At 48.5% G+C, this 27,430-nt stretch overlaps 2 protein-coding genes across 4 annotated transcripts in view; both read right to left on the reverse strand.

Moving 5' to 3' along the window:
* Positions 1-27,430, reverse strand: part of LOC142464645 (uncharacterized) — a 755,558-nt gene that overhangs the window by 241,126 nt on the left and 487,002 nt on the right.
* Positions 1-27,430, reverse strand: part of ST3GAL4 (ST3 beta-galactoside alpha-2,3-sialyltransferase 4) — a 114,001-nt gene that overhangs the window by 58,969 nt on the left and 27,602 nt on the right. For all 3 annotated transcript variants that reach the window (XM_075569278.1, XM_075569277.1, XM_075569279.1), the window contains exons 3-4: positions 18,252-18,336; positions 4,153-4,224 (exon numbers count right to left, since the gene is read on the reverse strand). In XM_075569278.1, coding sequence (XP_075425393.1) covers positions 4,153-4,224; positions 18,252-18,336 — 157 coding nt within the window. The remainder of the gene's footprint in view (positions 1-4,152; positions 4,225-18,251; positions 18,337-27,430) is intronic.

Consider the following 27,430-nt stretch of genomic DNA (forward strand, 5'->3'; position numbering starts at 1 on the left):
ATCTTTTTAGGATTCTTTGCTGTGTCTTCTCTACGCCCAGATGACCCCCCAACAAATGAGAGTGTGCTAGCTCTAGGACCTTCCTCACTAATGAACTGGGTACTAACAATTTTTTTATTTCTTGGCCCTCCTCTTGGCTCACATGGTATAACAAATCATTCTTAATATAGAAATATGGGTAGGATTCCTTTGTGGTTCCTTCTACCGGGACCCCATTAACTTCTACCGCCTGGCTAAACCCATTTTTCAACTGGGGATCATTAGCCTGTTCTCTACCAAAGTTAATTAGGGAAAGTTCTAGACTTCCAAAACCTTCCTCATCTGGAGTTTGGTCGGTTACCTCCACGGGTAACTCAGACACCTGAGCATCAACAGGCCCTGTCTCGGACAACTCTTCTCCCTCTGGTCTCCCTCCGTTAGGAGTAGTGACCAGTGCTAACTGGGGTGGGGGTGTACCTCTTTTTTTTTCGTTCCTACGTTCTCGTTTTGACTTAGGGGTTTTAGACACCTCGGCGACTAATTCGGGGTCTGTAAATGGAAAAAGCTCATCTGGAGTAGGATTGTTTAAGGTGAGCTGTCCTCTGATCAGGGTGTCAAAACCAGGGAAATTACAGCCTAACACTAGGGAATGGGGTAACTTTGGTACAATTGCTGCCATAGTTTCGATGACTTGCCCCTCGACTTTTACTTTTATCAGAGTCGTGGTGTACGGAAGCGTACACCCATGTACACATAATACCCGCAACTTCTCACCCTGGTGTAACCGGAGAGACTTAACCAACTTCCCGGATACCAAGTTAATATTGCTCCCTGAGTTTACCAGTGCGGAGACTGGTTTTCCATTTAACATCACCGTGGTGAGGAAGTTGTGGGTACGTTTTCCCTCGCGGGTCATACCCACCACTCCACAAAATTCAGACTTCACAGAACCATATGCACACTCCATTGGCTCAGACAACTGTGGGCAGTGAGCCTTAATATGCCCCGTCTCCCCACACTCAAAACAAACAATTGGCCCAGTTCGTTCTTGAAACCCTTTCTGAAATTTAGAGTTTCTGTCCCTATCCGGGTTTTCTTCCACCCGCTCAAATCGTGCGAACGGTCGTGGGTCCTGGCGCTAGCGCTGGCCTCTACTGTTCGTTTTGGGACGTGGGTTGTAGTTTGTGCGAGTGGGTTGTGACAGTTCACGGGTAGCCAGAAACTGCTCCACTGTGCCTACCATGGCATCATAAGAGAGGGGATCTCCCTGCCCCACCCACTGTTGAAGGTCCTGGGGTAACGCTCGAATGAAGCGGTCCAACACCACCATCTCAAGGATCCGTGCCGGGCTATGTTCCTCTGGTTTTAGCCACTTGGACACTAGGTGAATCAAATCCCATAACTGGGACCTGGGCGGCTTCTGTTCCTGGTATTTCCACTTATGGGACCTCTGCGCACAAACTGCGGGAGTCACACCAATCCTTGCAAGGATTTCGCTTTTCAGACAGTCATAGTCTGCTGCGGCTTCTTCGTCAAGGTCACAATACGCTTTTTGGGCTTCCCCCAGTAAAAAGGGTGCGATAATACCAGCCCATTTAGAGCGGGCCCACCTTTCCCGGGAAGCGATTCGCTCAAAGGACCTGAGGTATCCCTCGACGTCATCGTGCGGCGTCATTTTCTGCAGGTACTCGTTCGCCTGGACGGGCCGCGCCGGGACCGTTGACAAGCCCATTTTAATCTGGGCCAGCTGCTCAATCAGCTGCTTCTGTGTGTCCTGGACAGCGGTGCTGTGTACTAAGGCCTTCACAACGTCCTCCATAGTGGCAGCTACCGCGTGGACAGATTCCACCAGTCGCAATCTGTAGCTCCGCCCCTTTTACAGGGTGTTCGACATCCCCCTTCTGACACCACGTGTGGCAGGATGGCCGTGGTAAGTGAGGAGACAACACGACTTTTCTGATGAAATAGTGCTGGTGGATTTATTTGTCCAAAAAAAGGTAACTAAAACAATGGGTACACTGTCCCTTTAAATTAAACGTAAACAACAAACCTAACCCCGGTCGGGGCACTGACTAAACAAAAGTGCAGGCTAACTACCTGGCTGGCTAGCTAACCTAGTCCAGCTCAACAATAGCAGTTGGCTCCTTACCTGGGAGCTTTATTCCCCCCTTGGGACAGGATCAATCTGGGCAGCTTGTGTCTGTCAACACTCCTCTGTCTTCTCTCTGTGCCTCAGAGAGAGACTGCCGCCCCAGAGGCATTTCCTCTTCCTGTTTTTAAAGCAGGTGAAGGAGCTTAATTCAAATCACCTGTGGTCTGCTTGACAAGCTGAGTTAACCCCTCGTTTACTGGATAGCATGCATACTTCCATCGCCTATTCACATACACGGAGTCAATGACCCTGTCACAATATATATATATGTGTATATATAATATGTAGAGGTCTCAGTACCATGTTAGCCGAGCTTAATAATCAAAAATGAATAGACGATACCGTTCTGTGGCTAACGAAATGCTTTTATTTGTGCGAGCTTTCGAGATACACTGATCTCTTCTTTCAGCAATGTTACAATGAATAAAGCAAGCAAGGGTTAAACTTAAAAACAGTGCATCCTGGAATGTATCTGTGACTGAAACCTATCCCTCCCCCCTGTGCAATATGCAATTTATGACTTGAGGGGTTAAATAATCCCTGAATGTTAGTGATGTAAGAGTATGTGTGTGTGTATGTATGCATGTAAATATACATTTGTAAAGAGCCCACAGTATATACAGCACTTTACAAAAGGTGTGTGTGGAGTGGGAGTGCATTGATATCAAAGTAAAAATAAATATATATATGTGTGGCAGGGTCTCCCTCTGGTCCCCCGTTCGTCCCCTACCTCTTACTGCAGCTGCGACTGGCAGCGGAGGTTGGGGGAGCGTGGGGAGTATGGCAGAGGCGGCAGCCAATACAGCAGATATTCTGAAGGGGAACTACAATCCCCAGCAGCCCCTGGGGCTACTAGACACATGGGCTGCAGCAGCCAATTGCGCGGACGGATTCCTCTGCAACCATTTGGCGCGCCAGGGACCACGCCAGTCGGAGCTGGGACAAGGAAGGGGTAGTTTATGTCTGTGGCACTTGCACTAGGCCAGATACCCCCATTAGGCTCGAGTTAGGCCCCGACTCCCCTCAGCTTTTGGTTGCGGCCGAGACAGGCCCATAAATAGGGACACTGGCCCTGTAGCATAATAGGTTGGGACACAGCCTGGACACGCTGTACCCTGGCATCCAGTGGTCTGAGATCAGATCACCACCTCCAGCAAGGGACACTCTTCATGGCGATACCGTCCAGGCGGGACAACACCCAATGTAGAGGCGGAGGCTTCGCGGTTCAGCATTTCAGTTTCGTGGATCCCATCTTGATCTTTGCGCCCGGGTGTGGACACACCCGACAGGTACCCAACTCACCAGTGCACCAACTCAACACTTTAGTGCGGCAGCGCTGTCTCACACATTTGGGTGGGTTGGCTCTTGGGGGACACTGGGATGGTCCGGTGCTTAGAGCACCTCAGGATATTGGGGCAAACCCCACCGTGGTATGGACATGGTGTTGGGGAGGCACTATGACGGGTTACGGCCTTGTGACTTCTGTGAAGGTGTATATAATTATCAGTATTGTTTATGCTGTTTATAGCAAACTGTTATGCTTTACATGTGTGCATTCTTTATTGTCCTGTAACGGGGTCATTCCACACAGTAGAATCCCATCACAGGTGGAGGCGCTACCGAACGATCCCTCAGGTATACCCCAGGTTCCCAGAAGTGGAGGCTCAGTTCTCTTGTCTGCCACAGGTATAGCACCACACACATACCGTAGCCACACATCTCCCAGGGGGTGGGGGAAAGTGCGCTACATATAGTATATATTAGGGTTTAAAACCATCGTCTATTTAACAAAATGTAACATTAACTTTTAGTTCACATTTATGTACTCACTGACCGTAACAGGTAATAAATCCCTGCACATAAACTATATACAAATAAACCTAATCACGCAGACAGTACGCAAAAAAAACCTTTGGAGTGGAAAGAAGTACTTGCCTGGTTGGATAGCACTTACAATATTTTTCTTATTTAATTGACTCCAATTGAACTTTGCAGCCTGGAAGAAGCCCTTATATACTCACTTGCTTATCAGAACTGCAGCTTTTGATGCGACATCACCTGGGGAGCACAGGTCTCGGACGTCTACATAGGACCTGAAAGAGTGTGAACATAGTTAGATAGCAGACGAGGTTGAAAAAATACATACTGTACGTCCATCAAGTTCCACCTATGCTAAATTTAGACAATAGATACTTATCTATATATTTGTATAAACAGTATATTTATCCAGAGGAAGACAAACAACACCCCCAGTGAAACATTATCTAATGCAGGGGTGGGGAACGTCCGACCCACGGGCCATATAAGGCCCACAAAATCATTTGATCCGGCCCCCTTGAGTCAGGGTTACCACCGGGTGACAGGATTTAGCGCGCTCGCGATGCGCCTGCAAGAAAGGGGGGGGAAAAAAACCTCCCCCTCTCCTGGTTGGCTGGTGCGTGTTGGCACGCTGCCAAGATTTTTTTTTTTTTGGCCCGCAGCAAGCTCTATCCGAGATTGCAAAGCGAGACCCGCCTCTTCCTGCACGGAGCAAGTGGTAAGTCTGCTCCATGCCTCCTTGCTTCCATCTGGCCCCGATTTCTCCCCCCCTGCTCTGATTCCCCCTGCTCCAATTTCACCCCCTGCTCCAAACAAGCACATGTCTGTCCACACTCCCCCTCCTGCTCCGATTGCCCCCCTCCGATTTCCTCCCCTGCTCCGATTCCCCCCCACTCCGATTTCCACCCCCCTGCTCCGAGCAAGCACGTGTTTGTCCACACTTCCCTCCCCCCCTGCTCCGACCCCCCCCCCCCCCCGGCTCACGTCCATGTCTAGAGCAGCAGCAGCCGCCGGAGTACGAGGAGGGGAAGATGTCGGCCTTTGAGGAGGTGATGAAGAACCTGATTATCACCAGGGCGGCGCGGGTAAGCAGCGTTCTGGGGGGGGGGTATAAGAGGAGTGGAGCTGGGGGGATTGAAGAGCGAGTCTGCGGAGGGAGAGACACCTCACTACCGACTCTCCTCCTCCCCACACTGGGCAGCAGCAGATGCGGAGGAGGGGACCTGCTCTGCAGTGTAAGAGGAGAGGGAGCCACACAGGGCCCAGACAGGGGGAGGGCAGGAAGGTCCTGGGACACCACCAGGCCTGTCACTGAGTGACACCTAATCCCAGCATCATTGGTCTCCTTGACTTCAATACATGTTGTTCGATAAACTTTTGCAGACACCCCCCCCCCCCTCAATGATCTGTGCCCCATAAAATGACTCAGTGTGATCTAAGCTGTCAGACAGTCCCTCATGCATCTCAAGTTGTCACTTCTTGCAGCTGGTTGTCATTCTTGTTTAGCATCATTGGTGATGATTTCAGTGCAGGTAGTATTTGGAGTATTTGTATTCAATTTGCAATTTTTTACTTCAGGAAGATTAAGTCGCACTCACTCGGTGCATTGAATTTGACTGCTGTGTCCGCGGTCCTGTCAAGTGTCACTCACTTCAACTGAGTGCCACTCAAGTTTAACACTTGTCTTTGGAGCCTTCAGTAGGATTTTGCTTGAGTATTTAAGAGTGTGTCTGGGAGAGTGTGTGTCTGAGAGAGTGTGTGTCTGAGAAAGTGTGTGTCTGAGAGAGTGTGTGTCTGAGTGTTTCTGAGAGAGTGTGTGTCTGAGTGTGTCTGAGAGAGTGTGTGTCTGAGAGAGTGTGTGTCTGAGAGAGTGTGTGTCTGAGAGAGTCTGAGAGTCTGGGTCTGAGAGTTTGGGTCTGTGGGTCTGAGAGTCTGGGTCTGTGGGTCTGAGAGTCTGGGTCTGTGGGTCTGAGAGTCTGGGTCTGTGGGTCTGAGAGTCTGAGAGTCTGGGTCTGTGAGTCTGAGAGTCTGAGAGTCTGGGTCTGAGAGTCTGAGAGTCTGGGTCTGAGAGTCTGAGAGTCTGGGTCTGTGAGTCTGAGAGTCTGAGAGTCTGGGTCTGAGAGTCTGAGAGTCTGGGTCTGTGGGTCTGAGAGTCTGGGTCTGAGAGTCTGAGAGTCTGAGAGTCTGGGTCTGTGGGTCTGAGAGTCTGGGTCTGTGAGTCTGAGAGTCTGGGTCTGTGGGTCTGAGAGTCTGGGTCTGTGGGTCTGAGAGCCTGAGAGTCTGGGTCTGAGAGTCTGAGAGTCTGGGTCTGAGAGTCTGAGAGTCTGGGTCTGAGAGTCTGAGAGTCTGGGTCTGTGGGTCTGAGAGTCTGAGAGTCTGGGTCTGAGAGTCTGAGAGTCTGAGAGTCTGAGAGTCTGGGTCTGTGGGTCTGAGAGTCTGAGAGTCTGTGGGTCTGAGAGTCTGAGAGTCTGAGAGTCTGAGAGCCTGAGAGTCTGTGGGTCTGAGAGTCTGAGAGTCTGAGAGTCTGAGAGTCTGGGTCTGTGAGTCTGAGAGTCTGAGAGTCTGAGAGTCTAAGAGTCTGGGTCTGTGGGTCTGAGAGTCTGGGTCTGTGGGTCTGAGAGTCTGAGAGTCTGGGTCTGTGGGTCTGAGAGTCTGGGTCTGAGAGTCTGGGTCTGAGAGTCTGAGAGTCTGAGAGTCTGAGAGTCTGAGAGTCTGAGAGTCTGAGAGTGTGGGTCTGAGAGTCTGAGAGTCTGAGAGTCTGAGAGTCTGAGAGTCTGAGAGTCTGAGAGTCTGAGAGTCTGAGAGTGTGGGTCTGAGAGTCTGGGTCTGAGAGCCTGAGAGTCTGAGAGTCTGAGAGTCTGGGTCTGAGAGTCTGAGAGTCTGGGTCTGAGAGTCTGGGTCTGAGAGCCTGAGAGTCTGGGTCTGAGAGTCTGGGTCTGAGAGCCTGAGAGTCTGAGAGTCTGAGAGTCTGGGTCTGAGAGTCTGAGAGTCTGAGAGTCTGAGAGTCTGAGAGTCTGAGAGTCTGGGTCTGTGGGTCTGAGAGTCTGGGTCTGAGAGTCTGAGAGTCTGAGAGTCTGGGTCTGTGAGTCTGAGAGTCTGGGTCTGTGGGTCTGAGAGTCAGGGTCTGAGAGTCTGGGTCTGAGAGTCTGAGAGTCTGAGAGTCTGGGTCTGAGAGTCTCAGAGTCTGGGTCTAAGAGTCTGGGTCTGAGAGTCTGGGTCTGAGAGTCTGGGTCTGAGAGTCTGAGAGTCTGGGTCTGAGAGTCTGGGTCTGAGAGTCTGAGAGTCTGGGTCTGAGAGTCTGGGTCTGAGAGTCTGAGAGTCTGGGTCTGAGAGTCCGAGAGTCTGGGTCTGAGAGTCTGGGTCTGAGAGTCTGGGTCTGAGAGTCTGGGTCTGTGGGTCTGAGAGTCTGGGTCTGTGGGTCTGAGAGTCTGAGAGTCTGGGTCTAAGAGTCTGGGTCTGAGAGTCTGGGTCTGAGAGTCTGGGTCTGTGGGTCTGAGAGTCTGGGTCTGAGAGTCTGAGAGTCTGAGAGTCTGGGTCTGAGAGTCTGAGAGTCTGAGAGTCTGGGCCTGAGAGTCTGGGTCTGTGGGTCTGAGAGTCTGAGAGTCTGGGTCTGAGAGTCTGGGTCTGTGGGTCTGAGAGTCTGAGAGTCTGGGTCTGAGAGTCTGGGTCTGTGGGTCTGTGAGTCTGAGAGTCTGAGAGTCTGAGAGTCTGAGAGTCTGAGAGTCTGTGGGTGTGAGAATCTGGGTCTGAGAGTCTGGGTCTGAGAGTCTGCGTCTGAGAGTCTGGGTCTGAGAGTCTGGGTCTGAGAGTCTGGGTCTGAGAGTCTGGGTCTGAGAGTCTGGGTCTGAGAGTCTGAGAGTCTGGGTCTGAGAGTCTGGGTCTGAGAGTCTGGGTCTGAGAGTCTGAGAGTCTGGGTCTGAGAATCTGAGAGTCTGGGTCTGAGAGTCTGGGTCTGAGAGTCTGGGTCTGAGAGTCTGGGTCTGAGAGTCTGAGAGTCTGGGTCTGAGAGTCTGAGAGTCTGGGTCTGAGAGTCTGAGAGTCTGGGTCTGTGGGTCTGAGAGTCTGGGTCTATGGGTCTGAGAGTCTGGGTCTGTGGGTCTGTGAGTCTGTGTCTGTGGGTCTGTGAGTCTGTGAGTCTGAGAGTCTGAGAGTCTGGGTCTGTGAGTCTGTGAGTCTGGGTCTGTGAGTCTGTGAGTCTGAGAGTCTGAGAGTGAGAGTCTGGGTCTGAGAGTCTGGGTCTGTGGGTCTGTGGGTCTGTGGGTCTGAGGGTCTGAGAGTCTGGGTCTGAGAGTCTGAGAGTGAGAGTCTGAGAGTCTGAGAGTCTGGGTCTGTGAGTCTGTGGGTCTGTGGGTCTGAGGGTCTGAGAGTCTGAGAGTCTGGGTCTGAGAGTCTGGGTCTGAGAGTCTGAGAGTCTGGGTCTGTGGGTCTGAGAGTCTGGGTCTGAGAGTCTGGGTCTGAGAGTCTGAGAGTCTGTGGGTCTGAGAGTCTGGGTCTGAGAGTCTGGGTCTGAGAGTCTGGGTCTGAGAGTCTGAGAGTCTGGGTCTGTGGGTCTGAGAATCTGGGTCTGAGAGTCTGGGTATGAGAGTCTGAGAGTCTGGGTCTGTGGGTCTGAGAATCTGGGTCTGAGAGTCTGGGTCTGAGAGTCTGGGTCTGAGAGTCTGAGAGTCTGGGTCTGAGAGTCTGGGTCTGAGAGTCTGAGAGTCTGAGAGTCTGAGAGTCTGAGAGTCTGAGAGTCTGAGAGTCTGAGAGTCTGGGTCTGTGAGTCTGTGAGTCTGAGAGTCTGAGAGTGAGAGTCTGGGTCTGAGAGTCTGGGTCTGAGGGTCTGAGAGTCTGGGTCTGAGAGTCTGGGTCTGAGAGTCTTGGTCTGTTGGTCTGAGGGTCTGAGAGTCTGAGAGTCTGAGAGTCTGGGTCTGAGAGTCTGGGTCTGTGGGTCTGAGAGTCTGGGTCTGAGAGTCTGGGTCTGAGAGTCTGAGAGTCTGAGAGTCTGGGTCTGAGAGTCTGGGTCTGAGAGTCTGAGAGTCTGGGTCTGTGGGTCTGAGAATCTGGGTCTGAGTGTCTGGGTCTGAGAGTCTGGGTCTGAGAGTCTGAGAGTCTGAGAGTCTGTGGGTCTGAGAATCTGGGTCTGAGAGTCTGGGTCTGAGAGTCTGAGAGTCTGGGTCTGAGAGTCTGGGTCTGGGTCTGAGAGTCTGAGAGTCTGAGAGTCTGAGAGTCTGAGTGTGTGGGTCTATGGGTCTGAGAGTCTGAGAGTCTGGGTCTGAGAGTCTGGGTCTGAGAGTCTGAGAGTCTGAGAGTCTGGGTCTGGGTCTGGGTCTGAGAGTCTGAGAGTCTGGGTCTGTGGGTCTGAGAGTCTGAGAGTCTGAGAGTCTGGGTCTGTGGGTCTGAGAGTCTGAGAGTCTGAGAGTCTGAGGGTCTGACCCCCCCCCCACTCCGCTTTCTCCAAGAGTGTGAGAATGTGAGTGAATACAGACACCAACAGTCATAGTCACCCACCACCCATGTCACCCACGACCCAAGTGTCAGTCGGTCAGTCACCCAAAGAGAAACAGTTCCAGCCATCACATTAAGGGTGAGCTAATTAAATGTTTGACCAAATATAGAAGGCTAATTTTTAAGTTGATAATTTTGTATGGCCCGCGAATGATGTTATAAATATCCAAATGGCCCTTGGCAGAAAAAAGGTTCCCCACCCCTGCAGTAGAAGGTCAGCAACAGTATAAAAAGCAGGTGCAGAAAATATGGTGGCAATGGAGATTGTACTTAAGCACATTGCACTGTGCATATTGCTCACTGTGTGCGGTCATACTGTATACTGGGAGTATATTCCACAGTAACGGGTTCTATTCCTCACTACATACGCTCAGGCATTAAGAGCGGTGAAGGTCCATGCAATGCTGTGTTTTTCCATTGTAGTTAACAACTCTTTATGAATGAGAAAAAGTGTACTGGCAGCCAGGTACCCTACATGTTATTTAGTAGATTACAGTAAAGAAATCACTTTTCTACCTTCTCGTACCACTGATAAAATCTTTTTTTTCTCCACAGAAAAGTGCCCTGCAATACAGACCGATTGTTCATTGCTGTAGTTTCCGATTCTTGATTTCTGTACTTCTCTAAGTGGTGGATTTTAATATATAAGTAACACCTCTACCCCCCGGGCTAAGGAAAAGGGTCACACCAAAATATCTCACTGTCTCTTGAAGCAATATTGCTTGTGAGTGTGTAGGTGTTCCGCGGTCAGGGTGCTGGGGTGTTGAGCAAGAAAAAGAGAGAGGGTGCCAGGAACTTTCTTTTAACTTTTTTTTTAATAGTTATCTTAGAGCAGCAACAGGACTGGTTTTAGGCCATAAGATCACTTCTTGTTACAGGGTAGACACGTATCCCCAGGTTTCCTCAACCATGAGATTTGAAGGCAGGGTAGCACTTTTTTAAGCCTTTCCACTGTTGCCAAAAACAGAGCTGGAATCTTTTCCTGCAATTCCTCAGCAACTCTTCCAGGTCTCCTCAACGAGCCCCTGTGTGAAGAACCCACTTCTTACTTTAGCAGGCTACTGGTTCAGTGTTATTTATTGGGGGTGCACAGCATGGAGGTACATCCCCTGCGCCACCATGCTCTGCACCCTCAATAAAGGAATATTTTTAATTCATTCACTTAGCCCCGGATTGTTTTCTTCTTGGACCGGCTGTGCTTCACTTTTTCCACGAGGATTCCTGTCTGCATTGTATACCAGCTGGATGCACGCCTCTGGGACGGCATACAAACAACACCCATGTGAGTAAGAACTACATCATTATATCACTGGATATTCATATCTTGCTCTAAGGTTGCTGCCAGATAGAGACCTGCTGTTCACACTGATGTTCATATCCACCGGTTAGTTCAGATTAGGTTTTTGTTACACCATTGGCAGCAGTTAACCTGTTAATGAGCTCTGCAATCAAGACACTCCTAGTTGTTTGTGGTTACTTCCCTATCCCAGGGTCCGCTTAAGCTTGCTTATTTACTTATGACTATCAGATCTCACACTTGGATGCACTTGGTTTGGAGGACGCTCCTCCTACAGTTTTTACTACAATAGGACAACTATACTGGGAGACTTGCCCTAACTGGAAAACAAGAGCACTGGTGCTTACAGTACCCTTAGTTACAGGACTATAGACATACAGTATTTACCGATTAGATCCCCTCCTCTGGTTCCTCCTGGGCTCTGAGGTAATGGATCCAGGCCCCTTATATTTATAAGCTTTCTCTTTTACCCCTGTTGCTGGACAGGAAAAGAGAAGGACTTAACTACTGAGTCATCCCCTAAAGGGTTGACCTTTCCAGCAGGTTTTGGAAGAACAGGAAGTGGCCAAACACCGGCCCACGTGACTTGCAACATGAAATAAGTTACTTCAAATTACTGTAGCTACATGAACTAGGAACGGCAACGCATTTAACCACTTAACTCCCTGTAGGGACCAGGGTCACTAAGATAATTCTAGCATACCCCAAGGGTGCTACATATAGATTATATTGTGTTTTATATGTAAAATAAAAGATAAAGCCGTGGGTTAGAACACGGGACCTCTGTAACCTCCAACGCCGCCCCTACAAATTCTCCCGCCCCCCTGTTTTTTTTATATGTACTGTACAGTATTGCTTCTTTTAAATTGTATTGTTTTTTTACATGCATTGAGGCTTTTTTAATGTATTTTTTTTATATGCATTGTTTTTTCTGTATGTATTGTTTTGTTTTTAATGTATTGGGGATTTATATGTCTTTGGGGGGGGGTATATGGATTTTGTGGGTTTTATATGCATTTTTTATTATACTGTATTTTTTAATATGTATTGTTTTTTTATATGCTTTGGTTTTTTTTATATGTATTGTTTGGTTTTTAATATATTGGGATTGTATATGTATTTTGGGGGGTGTATATAGATTTGGTGGGTCTTATATGTATTGTTTTTTTTTGGGGGGTGGGAAGTTCTTTGCACTGGGCGGTGTTTTTTTTTTGTATATATATTTCGTGTGGGGAATTGTGTGAGGGGGAGGGAATGAGTGTGAGGAGGGGGATTGAGTAAGAGTGGGATAATTGATGCAGGGGGAGAGTGAGAGGAGAAAGGGGGTAAGTGAGGAAAAGAGGGAGTAAGAGAGAGACGCAGGGGAGAGAAATACACGTGAGGCGGGGAGGGGGCTGGGATTCAGTTATAGTGGGGTAATTGATGGAGGGAGGAGAGTGAGAGGTGAGACGGAGGGGAGAGAAATACATGGGAAGAGGGAGGGAAATAGAGGGGGCTCGCGAGGTGTGATATTGAGGGGGCTCGTGAGGTGTGATATAGAGGGGGCTCGCGAGGTGTGATATAGAGGGGGCTTGCGAGGTGTGATAGAGAGGGGGCTCGCGAGGTGTGAAATACAGGGGGCTCGCGAGGTGTGAAATACAGGGGGCTCGCGAGGTGTGAAATACAGAGGGCTCGCGAGGTGTGAAATAGAGGGGGCTCGTGAGGTGTGAAATAGAGGGGGCTCACGAGGTGTGAAATGGGGGGGCCCGCGAGGTGTAAAATTTAGCTTGCATCACTACCGGGGGAGGGGGGGACCCAGTCAGAACTGTAGTCCTGGGTCCCGGGAAATCTGTCAGCGGCCTGGACCTTCATGCTCCGCAGATACTGGCACCCCCTACGGAGATAAGTATCTCTGAAAGCAGGGGGTCCCTGGAGATGAAATGAATGGGGCTCATCTACAGAGACCCCCTGCTTCAAACCTGTAATTAATTAATTTAAAAAAAATAAAAAACATTTTGTTTTAGGTTACAGTAACCCATATTGCTGCTTTAAATTAAGGTGTAGGGAGGCGCATGCGCGATGGTGTGGTGGGTAGCTGCTTAAGTTGAGAGCTCCTACCCCCGCCGCAAGAATCACACATCAACATACTTGATAAAGTTTGCTTTTGTGCACACAAACCCCATATATCAGCAGCGGAATAGATCAGGATGGCCCCGCAGTCCGCAAAAAAAGAAAACAACCGGCGATATGCGAAGATATCTGAGCCGAACGGCAACGAGGGGAGCCGGGGCAGAAATGGCGCCGGGCTCGGCCGCGGGCTCGGAATCGGAGCGGGAAGAGGACGCGGATGAAGTACCGGAGCAGCTGCCCGTGCGGAGATGCGACTTCGATCGCCTATACAACGATATGAAGTCGCTCTTCCGCGCGGAGATCCAGGAGCTGAGGAAGGAGGTTCAAGGCCTGGGAGAGCGCATGGGTGCATTAGAGGAGAAAATGGTGGCAGTCTCTACCACTGTGAGGAAAGCGGAAAAGCGCTCAAACTATATGCAAGCCCAGATCTCAGAGCTGGCGGAACGGCAGGAAGAATCGGAGAACCGAGATCGCCGCAGCAATCTCCGCATAAGAGGCATCTCAGAGGAGATTACCGAAATAAAAGACTATGTCACCCGCTGGCTGTCCACCTTACTCCCGGAGGCTTCCGCATCGGAATTAGTGATGGGCCGCTGCCACCGGGCCCTCCGAAGCCGGCCAGCAGCCAATGATCAGCCACGCGATGTGATAGCCTGTATGCACCATTACAGTACGAGGGAGGCAGTACTCCAAACAGCGAGGGGTGAGGGGGCCTGCAGTTTTGAGGGGGCCTCCCTCCAGCTGTACCAGGACTTGTCCCCCCTCACCCTGGCCCGGCATAAGAAGTTGCAGCCCATCACTAAAATGCTGCGAGAGAGAGCAATCCGCTACCGATGGACCTTCCCATTCGGGCTGCTGGTCCTGAAGAATGGGAGGGCCATCTCAATGAGAGAACCGGAGGAAGGCCCGGAATTCCTCCGCAAACTCGGAGTGGAGGAGGGCCCAGCTCCTGCTACCCGGAGAGCCCAAGAGCCAGAAGTAGACTGGCAAAAGGCCCCCACCTCAAAAAAGAATAGAGGGAGAGCGGAGGGGGAGAAAGAGTGAAGGGTGAAAAAAACATCCTCACTAATAAAAACCTAAAATAACAGTTACCATGGTTTGTCGGCCGCAGTTGTGGCACAGTTTCTCCCCCCAAAATGGCGCCAACACCCCAGCAGACGGCGAAAGCTGAGGAACAAGATCTCCACCAGCTCCCGATGGCCCCCTCAGAGCCCCGCCAATGTTCGGAGGTTGGGCGAAGTTCGCGGCGCAAGACTCACCTGCAGATACAGTGGACATGAAGATCGGGACCCCGGAAGCCAACCGTGACACGCACGCCCCTGAAAATGGCGACATCAGGCTGCTTGGCGGGCTTTCCAGCACCTACCGGAAGAAGAAGCCATCTGCGCGGGAAGAGCTGCCAAAGAGACATCCGCTCCCGTCGACGTCCGGCGGCTGAATGGCAACGACAGGATGGACGTCACCGGAAATAGCGAGACGGCCATCTTGGTTGGGGCACTCTATACCCGGCACCGGAAGTGACGCCTTAGGAAGAGGACAGGGCAGAATACCGCCATTTTCAAACGAGGGACTAAAGAAAAGCAATAAAGATGCAGGCCACGGTTGGGAGGAAGTATATAACACAAAGCCGACAGTCGGCGGCACCCCCCCCACTCCACCCCCCCCTCAACCGCCCCCCTCTCACCCCCCCCCACAACCTCTTCCCCTTACCACCCCCCCCCCCTCCACCCCTCCAACTCACTTTCAGTTAGGGTAATGGCGCAAGTTAAGGGGGAATGTGCAGATGTTGATGTTCATCATGTTTTTTTCTATGTCCATCTGTTCGAAGGTGGGGACGGGCAGCGTTATGCCCACTGTTGGCATGGAACTCCAAGCGGGACCCTGGGGAGCCCCCCCAGGGAGGCCCGTGCAAGACCCCGCTGGGCCGGTACAAGTGGACCAGAAGCTCACTCCTGTGTGGAGAGGCAGACGGGCCCGGATCGGACCCCCAGAAGGGGCAATTCCGGTGACCAGGGGGATCCAACCCCGTGGGTTCACCGAAATTTTTATCTGTTGTTGTCTCAGTGTTTTCCCTGTGTTCCCTGTGTATGTTCCCTCCCGTTTCCCCCGTTCACAGGCCAGAGGAGCATGCGGCTACGTCACGAGCCTTCAAAGTCACCGGACACCTCGACAAACCGGGAGCGACACCCCTGCTACCATCACGGAGCCACACCCGAGAAGCACCAATGGGTAGGGACCTTACAGTAATATCACATAATGTAAAGGGATTTAATAGTCCCCAAAAACGACGCGTGGCCATGACAGATTACAAAAAAACAAACCCTGACATCATCCTCCTACAGGAGACACACTTCTCCCGGCACAACTCCCCAAAATATTTAGACGGCAGATATCAGACCTGGGTGGCAGCTTCAGCCAACAAAAATAAAAGAGGGGTCGCGATCATGCTGCACAATCGACTATCACTGGACATTAAAACTACAAGGAAAGACGCTAACGGTCGTTTCATCATAGTGGTGGGGACCATCCGTGGACAACCCCTTACAATAGCAAATGTATACGCCCCCAGTGACCGTGCAGATACATTCTTCGATAGATTTTTCGCGATCTTACACAAGGTAGCACAAGGTGCCATAATACTGGGAGGGGACTTCAATCATACACTCGACCCGCACACAGACAGATGCACCCCTGGCGGACATAAAAACCCGCAAAGTAGAGCAGCCTGGATTAGAGGCCTCAAGGCCAATAGTCTGGTCGATATTTGGCGCGAACAGCACCCAGGAGAAAGAGAATACACTTTTTACTCCCACCCACATGACCGTTACAGCAGGATAGACTATCTCTTTGCGTCCAATAGAATGGTTTCGCTGATCTCCCATACGAGAATCCATGATATTTCATGGTCTGATCATGCACCCATAGAGCTGCGGTGCACTGATTTTGCGCTGGACAGACCAGGAGCGAGCTGGAAACTCAATGAGTTTCTAATCAAAATCCCCGAGGTGGAACAAGCGATAGGGGGAAAACTCAGGGCATACTTTACAGAGAACACGGGTAGCGTGGCGTCTCAATCTACCCTGTGGGAGGCCCATAAGGCGACACTCCGAGGTGAACTCATAGGGATTGCAAGTAGGCGGAAGAAAGAGAGGGAACGAAAGATCCACGATTTACAATCTGAACTGAAAACCCTATCCGCCCTACATAAAAACAATAAACAAGCACAGACCCTTAAGGCAGGGGAGCGCAAACTTTTTGTGCTGCGCCCCCCTGTCACTCTGCCCCCAGCTCTCGCGCCCCCCTGCCTACCTTCATTCGCGTCAGATGACGTCACACGCCCACGCAGCGTCAAGTCACATGGTGCCGCGGCGTCTATTGACGCCGCGTTGCCATGGCGACGCAACACAGATGGCTGAATCCCGGTAAGTAAACAGTTGCAGGGGCCTCACGCGATCCTCCGGCATTTAATTTAAATGCCTGGGGGAAGAGCGCGGGGCCTCTGCAACTGCCCGCGCCCCCCCAGCACAATCTCCCGCCCCCCCTGGGGGTCGCGCCCCCCACTTTGCGCACCGCTGCCTTAAGGCATGGCTAGATACCAAAACACAACTAAATTTACTGATGGCCTCCCGAGCTGAGAAGGAGCTGACCTGGTCCAAACAGAAGTTTTATGAACGCGCCAACAGGCCAGATACCCCACTTGCCCGCAAACTCCGAAACACGAGCAGTAATTTTCATATACAGACAATTCGAACCAACAAAGGTGGCCTCACTTCTGACCCTAAACAAATTGTGGAAGAATTTAAAACTTATTATGAGACCCTGTATGACGGGACGAAGGTCTCCCTGTTACGCCGATGCTCGCCACAAACCGGGACCGGACCGCGGGGCTGAGGTGGGGTTACATTATCACCGACCTTAGTCCGCGCAGACTGATCCGGAGTGCGCAGTTCGTAGTCGTACATCGCAGGGTCAGGATTGGAGAAGGCAGCATCGTCGTTATTGAAGCCAAAGTCGGGGTAGGAGAAGACAGGACAATCGATGGCCGAAGCAGGGTCAGGATAGAAGACATCCGGGTGGTCGTAGTCGTAGCAAGGAATCGGCAACAAGCAGACAGCAGTTCCCCGCTTCAGCTTAGGAGCGTGAGCGCGGGAGTGGCTTCTGCGCGAGGAGTGGCCTCGGCCCATGACGCCGATGCATTGAGGCTTTTTAATGTATTTTTTTTATATGCATTGTTTTTTCTGTATGTATTGTTTTGTTTTTAATGTATTGGGGATTTATATGTCTTTGGGGCGGGGGGGTATATGGATTTTGTGGGTTTTATATGCATTTTTTATTATACTGTATTTTTTAATATGTATTGTTTTTTTATATGCTTTGGGGTTTTTTATATGTATTGTTTGGTTTTTAATATATTGGGATTGTATATGTATTTTGGGGGTGTATATAGATTTGGTGGGTCTTATATGTATTGTTTTTTTTGGGGGGGTGGGAAGTTCTTTGCACTGGGCGGTGGTTTTTTTTGTATATATATTTCATGTGGGGAATTGTGTGAGGGGGAGGGAATGAGTGTGAGGAGGGGGATTGAGTGAGAGTGGGATAATTGATGCAGGGGGATAGTGAGAGGAGAAAGGGGGTAAGTGAGGAAAAGAGGGAGTAAGAGAGAGACGCAGGGGAGAGAAATACACGTGAGGCGGGGAGGGGGCTGGGATTCAGTTATAGTGGGGTAATTGATGGAGGGAGGAGAGTGAGAGGTGAGACGGAGGGGAGAGAAATACATGGGAAGAGGGAGGGAAATAGAGGGGGCTCGCGAGGTGTGATATAGAGGGGGCTCGCGAGGTGTGATCTAGAGGAGGCTCGCGAGGTTTGATATAGAGGGGGCTCGCGAGGTGTGATATAGAGGGGCTCGCGAGGTGTGAAATACAAGGGGCTCGCGAGGTGTGAAATACAGGGGGCTCGCGAGGTGTGAAATAGAGGGGGCTTGCGAGGTGTGAAATAGAGGGGGCTCGCGAGGTGTGATATAGAGGGGGCTCACGAGGTGTGAAATGGGGGGGGCCCGCGAGGTGTAAAATTTAGCTTGCATCACTACCGGGGGAGGGGGGACCCTGTCAGAACTGTAGTCCTGGGTCCCGGGAAATCTGTCAGCGGCCTGGACCTTCATGCTCCGCAGATACTGGCACCCCCTACGGAGATAAGTATCTCTGAAAGCAGGGGGTCCCTGGAGATGAAATGAATGGGGCTCATCTACAGAGACCCCCTGCTTCAAACCTGTAATTAATTAATTTAAAAAAAATAAAAAACATTTTGTTTTAGGTTACAGTAACCCGTATTGCTGCTTTAAATTAAGGTGTAGGGCTGTAAATAGCAAAGCAACCGCTCCAGCCCCCACATCAATCACTTTGCTGATCTCACCTCGGTAAATATATTTCCACAGGAAGATACCAAAGCGTTCCAAAGCAGAACGTGACCATGAGGAACGTGGCCCCGGCTTTCCATCCTGTGCGAGGGGAAGAAAGAGAACAGTAATCAGAACACGTGGGCGAGGATAAAAGGATAGGGCACTGGTGAAAAGGGAAGAAAAAAGGGTGGACGGGGAGAGATTGGGAGCAATGTACATATACGGATGTGGAGTTTACCATCTTACATTTATCTGAGCTACAATACAGGGTGACAGAAATCACAACTCACATCTTTAAATATCTTGTAATGTTTTCCACAACCTATTTGTAGCTTTTCCCCAAAAACATTATTGTGAGAAACAGGAAAGAAAATGTAAGCATAACTCTGTTTCTATTGTCTGAACATCATATTTAGAAACGTAACAATTTGCTAATTCCTCCAAAACCAGAGGAACAAATAACTCATTTCTTTTGTGATTAGGAATGGCTGAAAGTCAGTAATAAGCCTACTCTGTTCACCCTTTTACTCCAGCTACACAACCTACCGAACTCCTACAGCTCTTTACTCCAATATTTACAGCCGCGGCTCCTTTTATTCTCCGATATCTCCGAATTTTTTCGGGGATTTTTTCCGATTGCCACGCACTTCCCCGCGTTCATGCCACATTCATGTTGCATTCATGCCGGCGTCACCCGCAGGTTGATGTGTTTATTGATGTGTTTATTGATAATGGTTCGGATTTAATTGGTTGCAATTCTTCGCGTATCCGCCAGGTGGCAGATATTCATGAATTGTAATGCGCATGCGCTTCAGTAATGTGTCGACTTGCAGGTGTTTAAAAAAAATACCACAGTGACAGTGGACCATTGTAAATTGACCATGGTACAGAAGAAGTTAGAATAATGTATCAATTTATGCTTTTCATATTAAAAAATACATGCGCAGTGTCTGGTATTGTTTTATTGTCCTGCGAGTCCCGACATGAGTGCGCCACAGCGGTCCGTGTTCCAAAAACCCGACATAACGTACGCTTATTTAATATGGACCGCGATTAATGCAACAGATGATAAGATGCCAACGGTTGGTCAAATTTATCAGTATTTAATCGAAAACTATGACTTTTACAAATTTTCACCAGATGCTCATGTGTGGAAGCGTGCAATAAGGAAAAAGTTATGTATCTATCCGTGTTTTTTTTGTATTGATCCCGCACATGGTGTTAAAGGAGGGTATTGGTGTGTAGCACCAGATTTTTCCCGTATCTTTGATCATGGAGACTTCAAAAGGCGAAAGGTCATGTTAAAACCAACTAAGAAACGTCAGTCGCTGGCAAGCAATGCGCCAGCACCAGCACCGGCTTCCAATAACGGTCCGACCGTCACTGAAAATCTGGTGCCCGACAACCCTTGCTGTCTGTCCCCGCCCGGATACCTGCAGCCTGAGCCGGATTTCACGTACAGATTCCAGCAAGCTTGTATGTACCAAAACGATTTCCAGCCTCATCAGCTGTCAACTACAGGTGTATTAGTCCCGCTGTCACCTGTCAATTACGTGTATAATCAAGAATACGGGACTGGCAGTGGCTCGGCGCCAGCTGATTGGCAAAGTCTATGGTGAGTAATGTTGCCGTATTTTATTCTGTTTTTGAAATATCAATATCAATGCACAGTCAAGCGATTCTCCTGTAAGCAAAATCATTGGCTGAGCAGCTTCTACAGTAGATACTGAACAATTGGTGGAACGCTAGGCGCATGCGCATTGGAACCTTCTTGAAACGCATATGCGTGTCACTACATCGACAGGAGGCGCATGCGCATATGAACAGGAGACGCCCCCGAGTAAATTATTGGTGGGACTGACTGTGGGAACTGCTTTAGCGGACTGACTGACCATTACAGTAAAACTTGTACTTTTGTTTTTCCTCAGAAAAGAAAACTGTCATCTCATGCGGAAAACGGCAAATGGAGGGATTTCAATGGATAATATCGCTTTGTGCTAAAAAAAAAACACGTACCGGAGTCATCAGTTTAGTGGCCGTTGTTATTGATTAGGATAGAATACTGTGACTGAGAGCTTCATAGAAAACCTGAAACAGTATGCTGTTGTTCTCAGACCGTATACAATACTTTTTTTTATATATATATATACTGTATAATAAACCCGAAAAATAAAAAGTATGCATTTATTCTACATGTATTCCAGTACATATGTGTATTCTATACCCGTACAGCATGTATTGTTTTAATTCTCTTGTGATGTACTGAGCATGCCTACAGTATACAGTACAGTATTGTACAGTATGCCTGGACAGTACTGTACTGTATGTTCTAGAAACACTGTATTTTGTTACGTTATAAAAGGAGACAATGAAACAATTGAAAACAAATCAACATTTTCTTTTATTGGTGAAGTAAATACAAAAACATTTATGGAGTAAGTAAAACATTTATTTACAAATACAATTTAAAAACATTTAAAGTGTACAGCAATTCAAAACATTTACAGGTGTAAGGTGTACTGCTAGTAAAAACATTTATGTACCGAAAGTCAAAACATTTACAGTAGGATGGTGTACAGTAAGCCAGGCCTGCACAACTTCAGTCCTCGATGGCCACAAACAGGCCCTGTTTTATCCTGAAAACCGGGCCTGTTTGCGGCCCTCGAGGACTGGAGTTGTGCAGGTCTTGTGTAAGTAAAAAAATGTCTTCATTAATACAAGTTAAAACACGCAACATCTCCTTTATTAACGTACAGAAAGTCAAGACATTTACAGCACAACAGTACTGCTGCGGCACAGTTTATTCGAGCATTTGCCCGTTCTGTGCCGCAGCAGTAGCCTGGCGCGCGCCCGAGTGTGACGGGCGCGCGCCGAAGCAGCGGAAGAGCGCCCTCCGATCGGGGCGCTCTCCCTACCGCTGCCGGGTCCGCCGGGTCCCCCGGAACCCCCTGCCGCTGTCCCGCGATCGCGGGACACCAGGGCTCCCTCGGGGAGCCCTTGGACACGCGTGCAGGGGGCGCAGGCTCCCGATGACGCGTGACCGCGCGTCTATGACGCGCGGCACGCCGAGGGGCGCCCACTAGCAAGCCGGGAAATCTCCCGGCTTGCGGATCTGGCCGCACTGCGATAAAGTGTGTCGCCAGTGTATGGTGTTACAGTAGTAAAATAATTCTTTATAAATAAAATTTAAAACAAGGAGGGTGTGCTGAACAGCAAGTCAGGCCTGCACAACTCCAGTCATCGAGGGCCGCAAACAGGCCCGGTTTTCTTGAAAACCGGGCCTGTTTGCGGCCCTCGAGGACTGGAATTGTGCAGGTCTTGTGTAAGTAAAAACATTTCTTTATTAATACAAGTTAAAACAAGCAACAAGTCAAAAAATAAACAACATTTGAACAGACACGCAAATTCGATCCCCACCAGATTGTCCTTCCAGGGCCGATGCCTTGTATGACACAAAATGCCATTAATGGTGTCTCTCACGATTTTCATTACGGGATATGTAATTGAAAAATAGCGCCGCAATTTATCCACGATAGTCCTTCTTAAATTTTCAGGAAGCGGCCTTTTTTCGCGATTTCCTTCGTAGTTTACATTTTTTGGCCCACATGCAGTACACCAAGTAGGACACGTGGTGCTTGAAAATTAACATGGCATACTTCTGGGGTAAACCAGCACTCATCACCCTATACTTTTCCCTGAGTGGATTGGGCAGCTCGCGCAGGATGATGTCGGGCACCGTATCGAAGCAAGCGTATGTGGGTTGGATTCTTGGAGCGGGTGTTCTTCTGGGAGCGGGTGTGCTTGTGGTGACGGGCGAGGGTAGGTTGTCTGGGAGGATGCTTTCCTCCGGTCTTGGTCACCGTGTTGTCTCCTGGTGTGGTCTTGACGGGGTTGTCATGTCATCCTTGTCAACGGCATACATGTACACATATTCATCTGGTGGAGGGGGTGCGCTTGGTGATGAAAGGCGGTCGAAGATCCCATTCATCCCATCCATGCCACCCTCCTGATCCAGCGTTGGAGATACAGGGGCATGAACTCTGAGCAAATTATGTATCCCCGCTATGTCAGTCTCTATCTTCTCCATCCGTTGATCCATCTTCTTCATCCGTTGATCCATATTTAGCATTGTCTCTAAAAGAAGATCTATCTTTACCAGCATGGTAGAGTTCCCGGAGATATCGGCACTTAACCCATTCAGCATGCGGTCTAACGAGCTGGATCTTGTGCATGGGGTGCTTTGGACATTTGGGTGGATGGGTGCTACAGAGGATGAGATGGGGGTTCCCTGGAGAGAAGCAGCAGCGTTGTCGAAGAAACATGGAGGAGGTGACCTGTGGATTTCCGGAAGAGAAGCGGCAGCGTCGTCGAAGAGTAGTGGAGAAGATGGGCTGTGGGTTTCCGGGAGAGCAGCGGCAGTGTCGTGGATGAGTAGTGGAGAAGATGGGCTGTGGATTCCAGAGACAGCAAAGGCAGAGTCGTCGAATCGTAATCGAGGAAGTGGCCAGCGGGTTCGATGGGTTGGCTGCCATTTGTTTTGCTTTGAGTGTTCATCACCGAATTCTTCTTGACATAATAATGCTTACGTATATTAAAACCATTAGCCTTTGGGGTCAGCAGAATCTTTTTTTTATTAACCTTAGCCTTTCAACAGTCAGGTCATCATAATAATTTGATTCCCACACCCCCAAATACATAAAAATCACACAATCTACAGCACCGATTGAATATCATAATATCAAGATAGTTTAGGCAGGCACATGTTGAGAAAAAAAAAAAAAATGACTTCAACATTTTTTCCCCACAATGAGTATTAATAATCAACACAGAAGAATAAATCTAACCAGGCTCTGCACTGCACTGTACATTATACATGCAGGAATGTGATGCCAGGAATGTGATTGAAGACAGAAAGCCATCCATTCAAAGGAATGATGTGGGAGAGGTGTACTGTAGATAAGAAGTTGAAATACCCTGCAGTGCAGTACATTAGCCTGTGTGTGTGTGTGCGGGGGCAAGCGAGGGGATATACAGTACACCGAAATGTGATACTGTTACAGCCTATGCATTTCAACAATGTTCAAATGAGACATACAGCACTGTACATGCATGTATACAGTAAGTATGCAAATTTACAATTACTGCGCGCGCACACGCAGGCTGTGTACTGACGTAGGTTGAACTACTAAAGTATTAGACTTTGAAGACAACAGCTCGTGAACGCCCACCTGAGTTTTTAGACGGTATTGCAGACAGCGCTAATAATATGCTAATATTATGAGCGCTAAAATACCAGAACATATTCCGGAAAAAAAAAATATACTGAATCTGCTCGCGGTTATCGGAGTTGCGCCGCTACGGCCGCATTAGGATAAAGGCGGCCACCACTGTATGGGTCATAGAGAAGAAACTCGTATTGGAGGAAATGGCAGAACCGTTTGGAGTAAGGAGATGTTGCCCCAAGTGCACTAAAAATGAAATCAACAAAGACAGGATGGCTATCCCAGAGTAAGGGGTACTATGGGCCTTTAGAGCTCCAGTTAAGGACAGAGGACACATTTCTTTTCAACTCGAATGTGATTCTTACACCATAGAGAGTCATATTACTTGCAGGTCAGACTTCATAGTTTATTTACTAGAATGTCCCCGTGGACAGCAATATGTGGGCAAAACACAAGGCCTATTAGAACTAGGATTATTGAACACTTAAGGCCGCACTTATAGTACGCGTGACGGCGACACAACAGATGACGTCACCTGTCACGAAAGTTGTATTTTGCTTTGCAGCGACAGCCTCTGATAAATCAAATTTGACCGGCTTCCAAATTTCGCACCGCCACTTCGCTCCGTGCCTACTATAAGCACACGCAATGGCGGCAATATATTTGTTTTGGCGAGATGCCGGTGCCGGCACTATAAGCGCAGCCTAAGTAACATCAAAAGGAGAGTTGCCACACATAGTGTGTCAAATCATTTCTCACTGTGCCATCAAGGTGATTCAAAAAGGCTCAAAATTACAGCAATAGAGCAAGGTAAACAACATTGGAGGGGAGGAGACAGAAGTATAGAACTAAGTAAGAGAGAGACCTTCTGCATCTACAAGTTAAAAACGTTGATCCCAGAGGGTCTCAATCTAGAAATTGAATTACAGATGCAGCGGCCATTATTTGAACATTTCACGGAGCCGTTTTCGGGTTCTCTGCTGTATTCCACGCGGCATTCGCGCCTGTGTTTACCGCGGTTCATTTGTTTGAATTTCATGGATTATGATTTATTTGGGTGCAATTCTTCACGTATCCGTGGCAGAAATTAATGAATTGTAATGTGTACAGTACTGTGCTACTGTATCAATTTGCAGGTGTTTAAAAACCAGAACATTAAAACGCCATTTTCTGCACTCGATAAAAACAAGTTAACACGCGGTACGGTTGGAAGAAATCCCGCGCCATGACATGGGTATTCCGAGGTATACACCGCGTGAAATGTTCGAATAACGTCCGCTGCATCTGTAGGAGTCTTTCTCTCATAGATGTAGCCGTGACCCCTGGTTTACCCAGAAAAGAGTGGGAGGTTGCGCCTGCACAGTTTGTTACAAAAGCCTGCGAAGGAGGGAAGCACAGTTGGTGGGAGGGAGCAGATCCTTGACCCAGCAGCCCGCGGGGAGCGTCATGCAAGGGAGAGGATAAAGGGAGGTGGTGGCACGCACGTGGGGGAAAATTGTGTAAGAGAGGAGAGGAGACGGAGTGTTGGTGTAGAGGAGGTTTAGCCGCCCCTGGCATAGGCTGTGTGCCCCAGGCCCAGTTAGCCCTGAGTCATCGTAGAGACAAGCGGAGCCAGGGAGCGCCCTAGTGAGGTTCCTGTTCCCTAGACCTTGTTCGGGACTATACAGTTGAGCGGGAGGTCTGGGCTCAGACCCCTTGTGTTGTTACCAGAGTCCGGGTGGGATCGCCCTGGCCAAGAAAGAGAGAGAGAGAGAGAGAGAGAGAGAGAGAGAGAGAAAGGACGGTATCGACGTGCCGTGACCCTTTGTGAAGATCGTGGTGGTTCCGAGTACTGGAGTGCTCGGCAGGTATTTCAGCAAGGGCCCCAACGGTACCATTCACTCATTCGGGACACAGTGGCTGCGCAGTCACCCATACACACACATAGAGACTATCTGTGAAGTACAGGACGGTTCAGTGTTGGGGGAATTGGACACGGGGTGGGATCACCCGGTGGAGGGGTCGGGGATTGTGGGCGTCCGCCGTGGCGCATGAATGTGGTAGCGTCCGCCGAGACGCAAGACAGTATTAACGCCCGATGTGGCGGTGTATGTTGTAAGGGTTCAGGGAATGTTATGTGGTGTACGAAGTGAGAATCTTGATATAATAGTAAATGAAGTTGGTTACGGTAATTGGCTGTGTCAGTACTTATTATATAATTGTCCTGCGAAGAACCACTCCCCCGTTGGTGGGAGCTGTCGTAGGTGGAGGCGCTGCACCCGTGTTACTTATTGCGCAAACCCCAGGCTCTCTGTGGCAGAGACTCAGACCCTGCGAGCCTACAGGTGACACAGCACAGAGTAGCAGCTTGCTAGCGATAGGAAGCAGGGCTACATAACCTAAATAGAACTGGGATGAAAGATATATACTATGAATCATTATAATTTACGTTGCAATAAAACATTTGAAAATTAAACAAGAAATGTGCGATATCTTAAACCTAGTATATTTACCTGATTCTCCCCCAAAATAATGGATAACCGTGAGAAATGATAGACAACAAATGTATATTCAATGTGTCTGGTATGTAAGTGACATCATGATGTTATATATCTAATCATGCTGTTTTATCGCTCTCTCTTTCCCAGTTTATATGACGTTGCATGTGGGATGTTCACATTTTGGATGCACTTACTGTGATGTTCATGATGTGTAACATCACAAGCATAAGATTTGAAACATGGACATGTATTACAAAATAACTAGAGTCCGCAGCATATACCCGGGAAGCACATCCTCTATATGTATCCATCCATGGGGACAAATTCAAGTTCATTAAAAATAGCGAGTTAAAGATCCATATAAATTGTAAGTTCAACAATTGAATATATCCCACCGTGCAATAATCAATAAGTATATACAGTATATTGCAAATAATATAATTTTGACAATATAAATAAGAATTAGATTCAGTGATTAGTTTGCCCACCTTAGTTTGCCCACCTAACATCGATATAGTATGTATTCATACATGTGCAATAGCCACATTGAACACTTTAGAAGATGGCAATGAGATTACACAAATATAATCACTGCGCTTCTCCATGTAAAGAGCATGCAGCTAGTGAAGAAACTGGCCATACAAATGTGCAAAACAGAAAGTGAATCTCTACGCTTCTCCCTTAGGGATAGCAATCAATGGGGAATATAAATATATGTATGGTGTAAATACCTATAAGAAAAAAGAAGACTTTTGGTATACCAAAAGTCTCCTTTTTTCTTATAGGTATTTACACCATACATATATATATATATATATATATATATATATATATATATATATATATATATATATATATATATATATATATATATATATATATATATATATATATATATATATATATACACAGTGGTTGACAAATCACCAAAAAATCTACTCGCCACACAAAATAATCTACTTGCCACCTAGTACCAAACGTGTGCTGCTTGGGCCAATATTTACTCGCCCGGGGGTTAAATCCACTCGCCCGGGGCGAGCAAATGTATAGGTTTGTCGAACACTGTATATATATATATATATATATATATATAGAATCCAATGCACAGCCGGCACACCATATGCAAGTAAATAAGTTTTGGTGCTTATCCCATAAAGCAATAACAGACCATACGATACCGGTTGCAACACGACATCAAGGGACAGCATGCTGGTAAGTAAATCAAAAATGTTCTGTATTTGATAGAAGACACAAAAACCGATGTTTCGGTCCCCCAGTGGGACCTTTCTCAAAAGTCTCCTTTTTTCTTATAGGTATTTACACCATACATACATATATATATATATATATACAGTGGTTGACAAATCACCAAAAAATCTACTCGCCACACAAAAAAATCTACTCGCCACCTAGTACCAAACGTGTGCTGCTTGGGCCAATATTTACTCGCCCGGGGGTTAAATCCACTCGCCCGGGGCGAGCAAATGTATA

This window comes from Ascaphus truei, chromosome 13 (assembly GCF_040206685.1).
Source record: "Ascaphus truei isolate aAscTru1 chromosome 13, aAscTru1.hap1, whole genome shotgun sequence".
Lineage (NCBI taxonomy): Eukaryota > Metazoa > Chordata > Amphibia > Anura > Ascaphidae > Ascaphus > Ascaphus truei.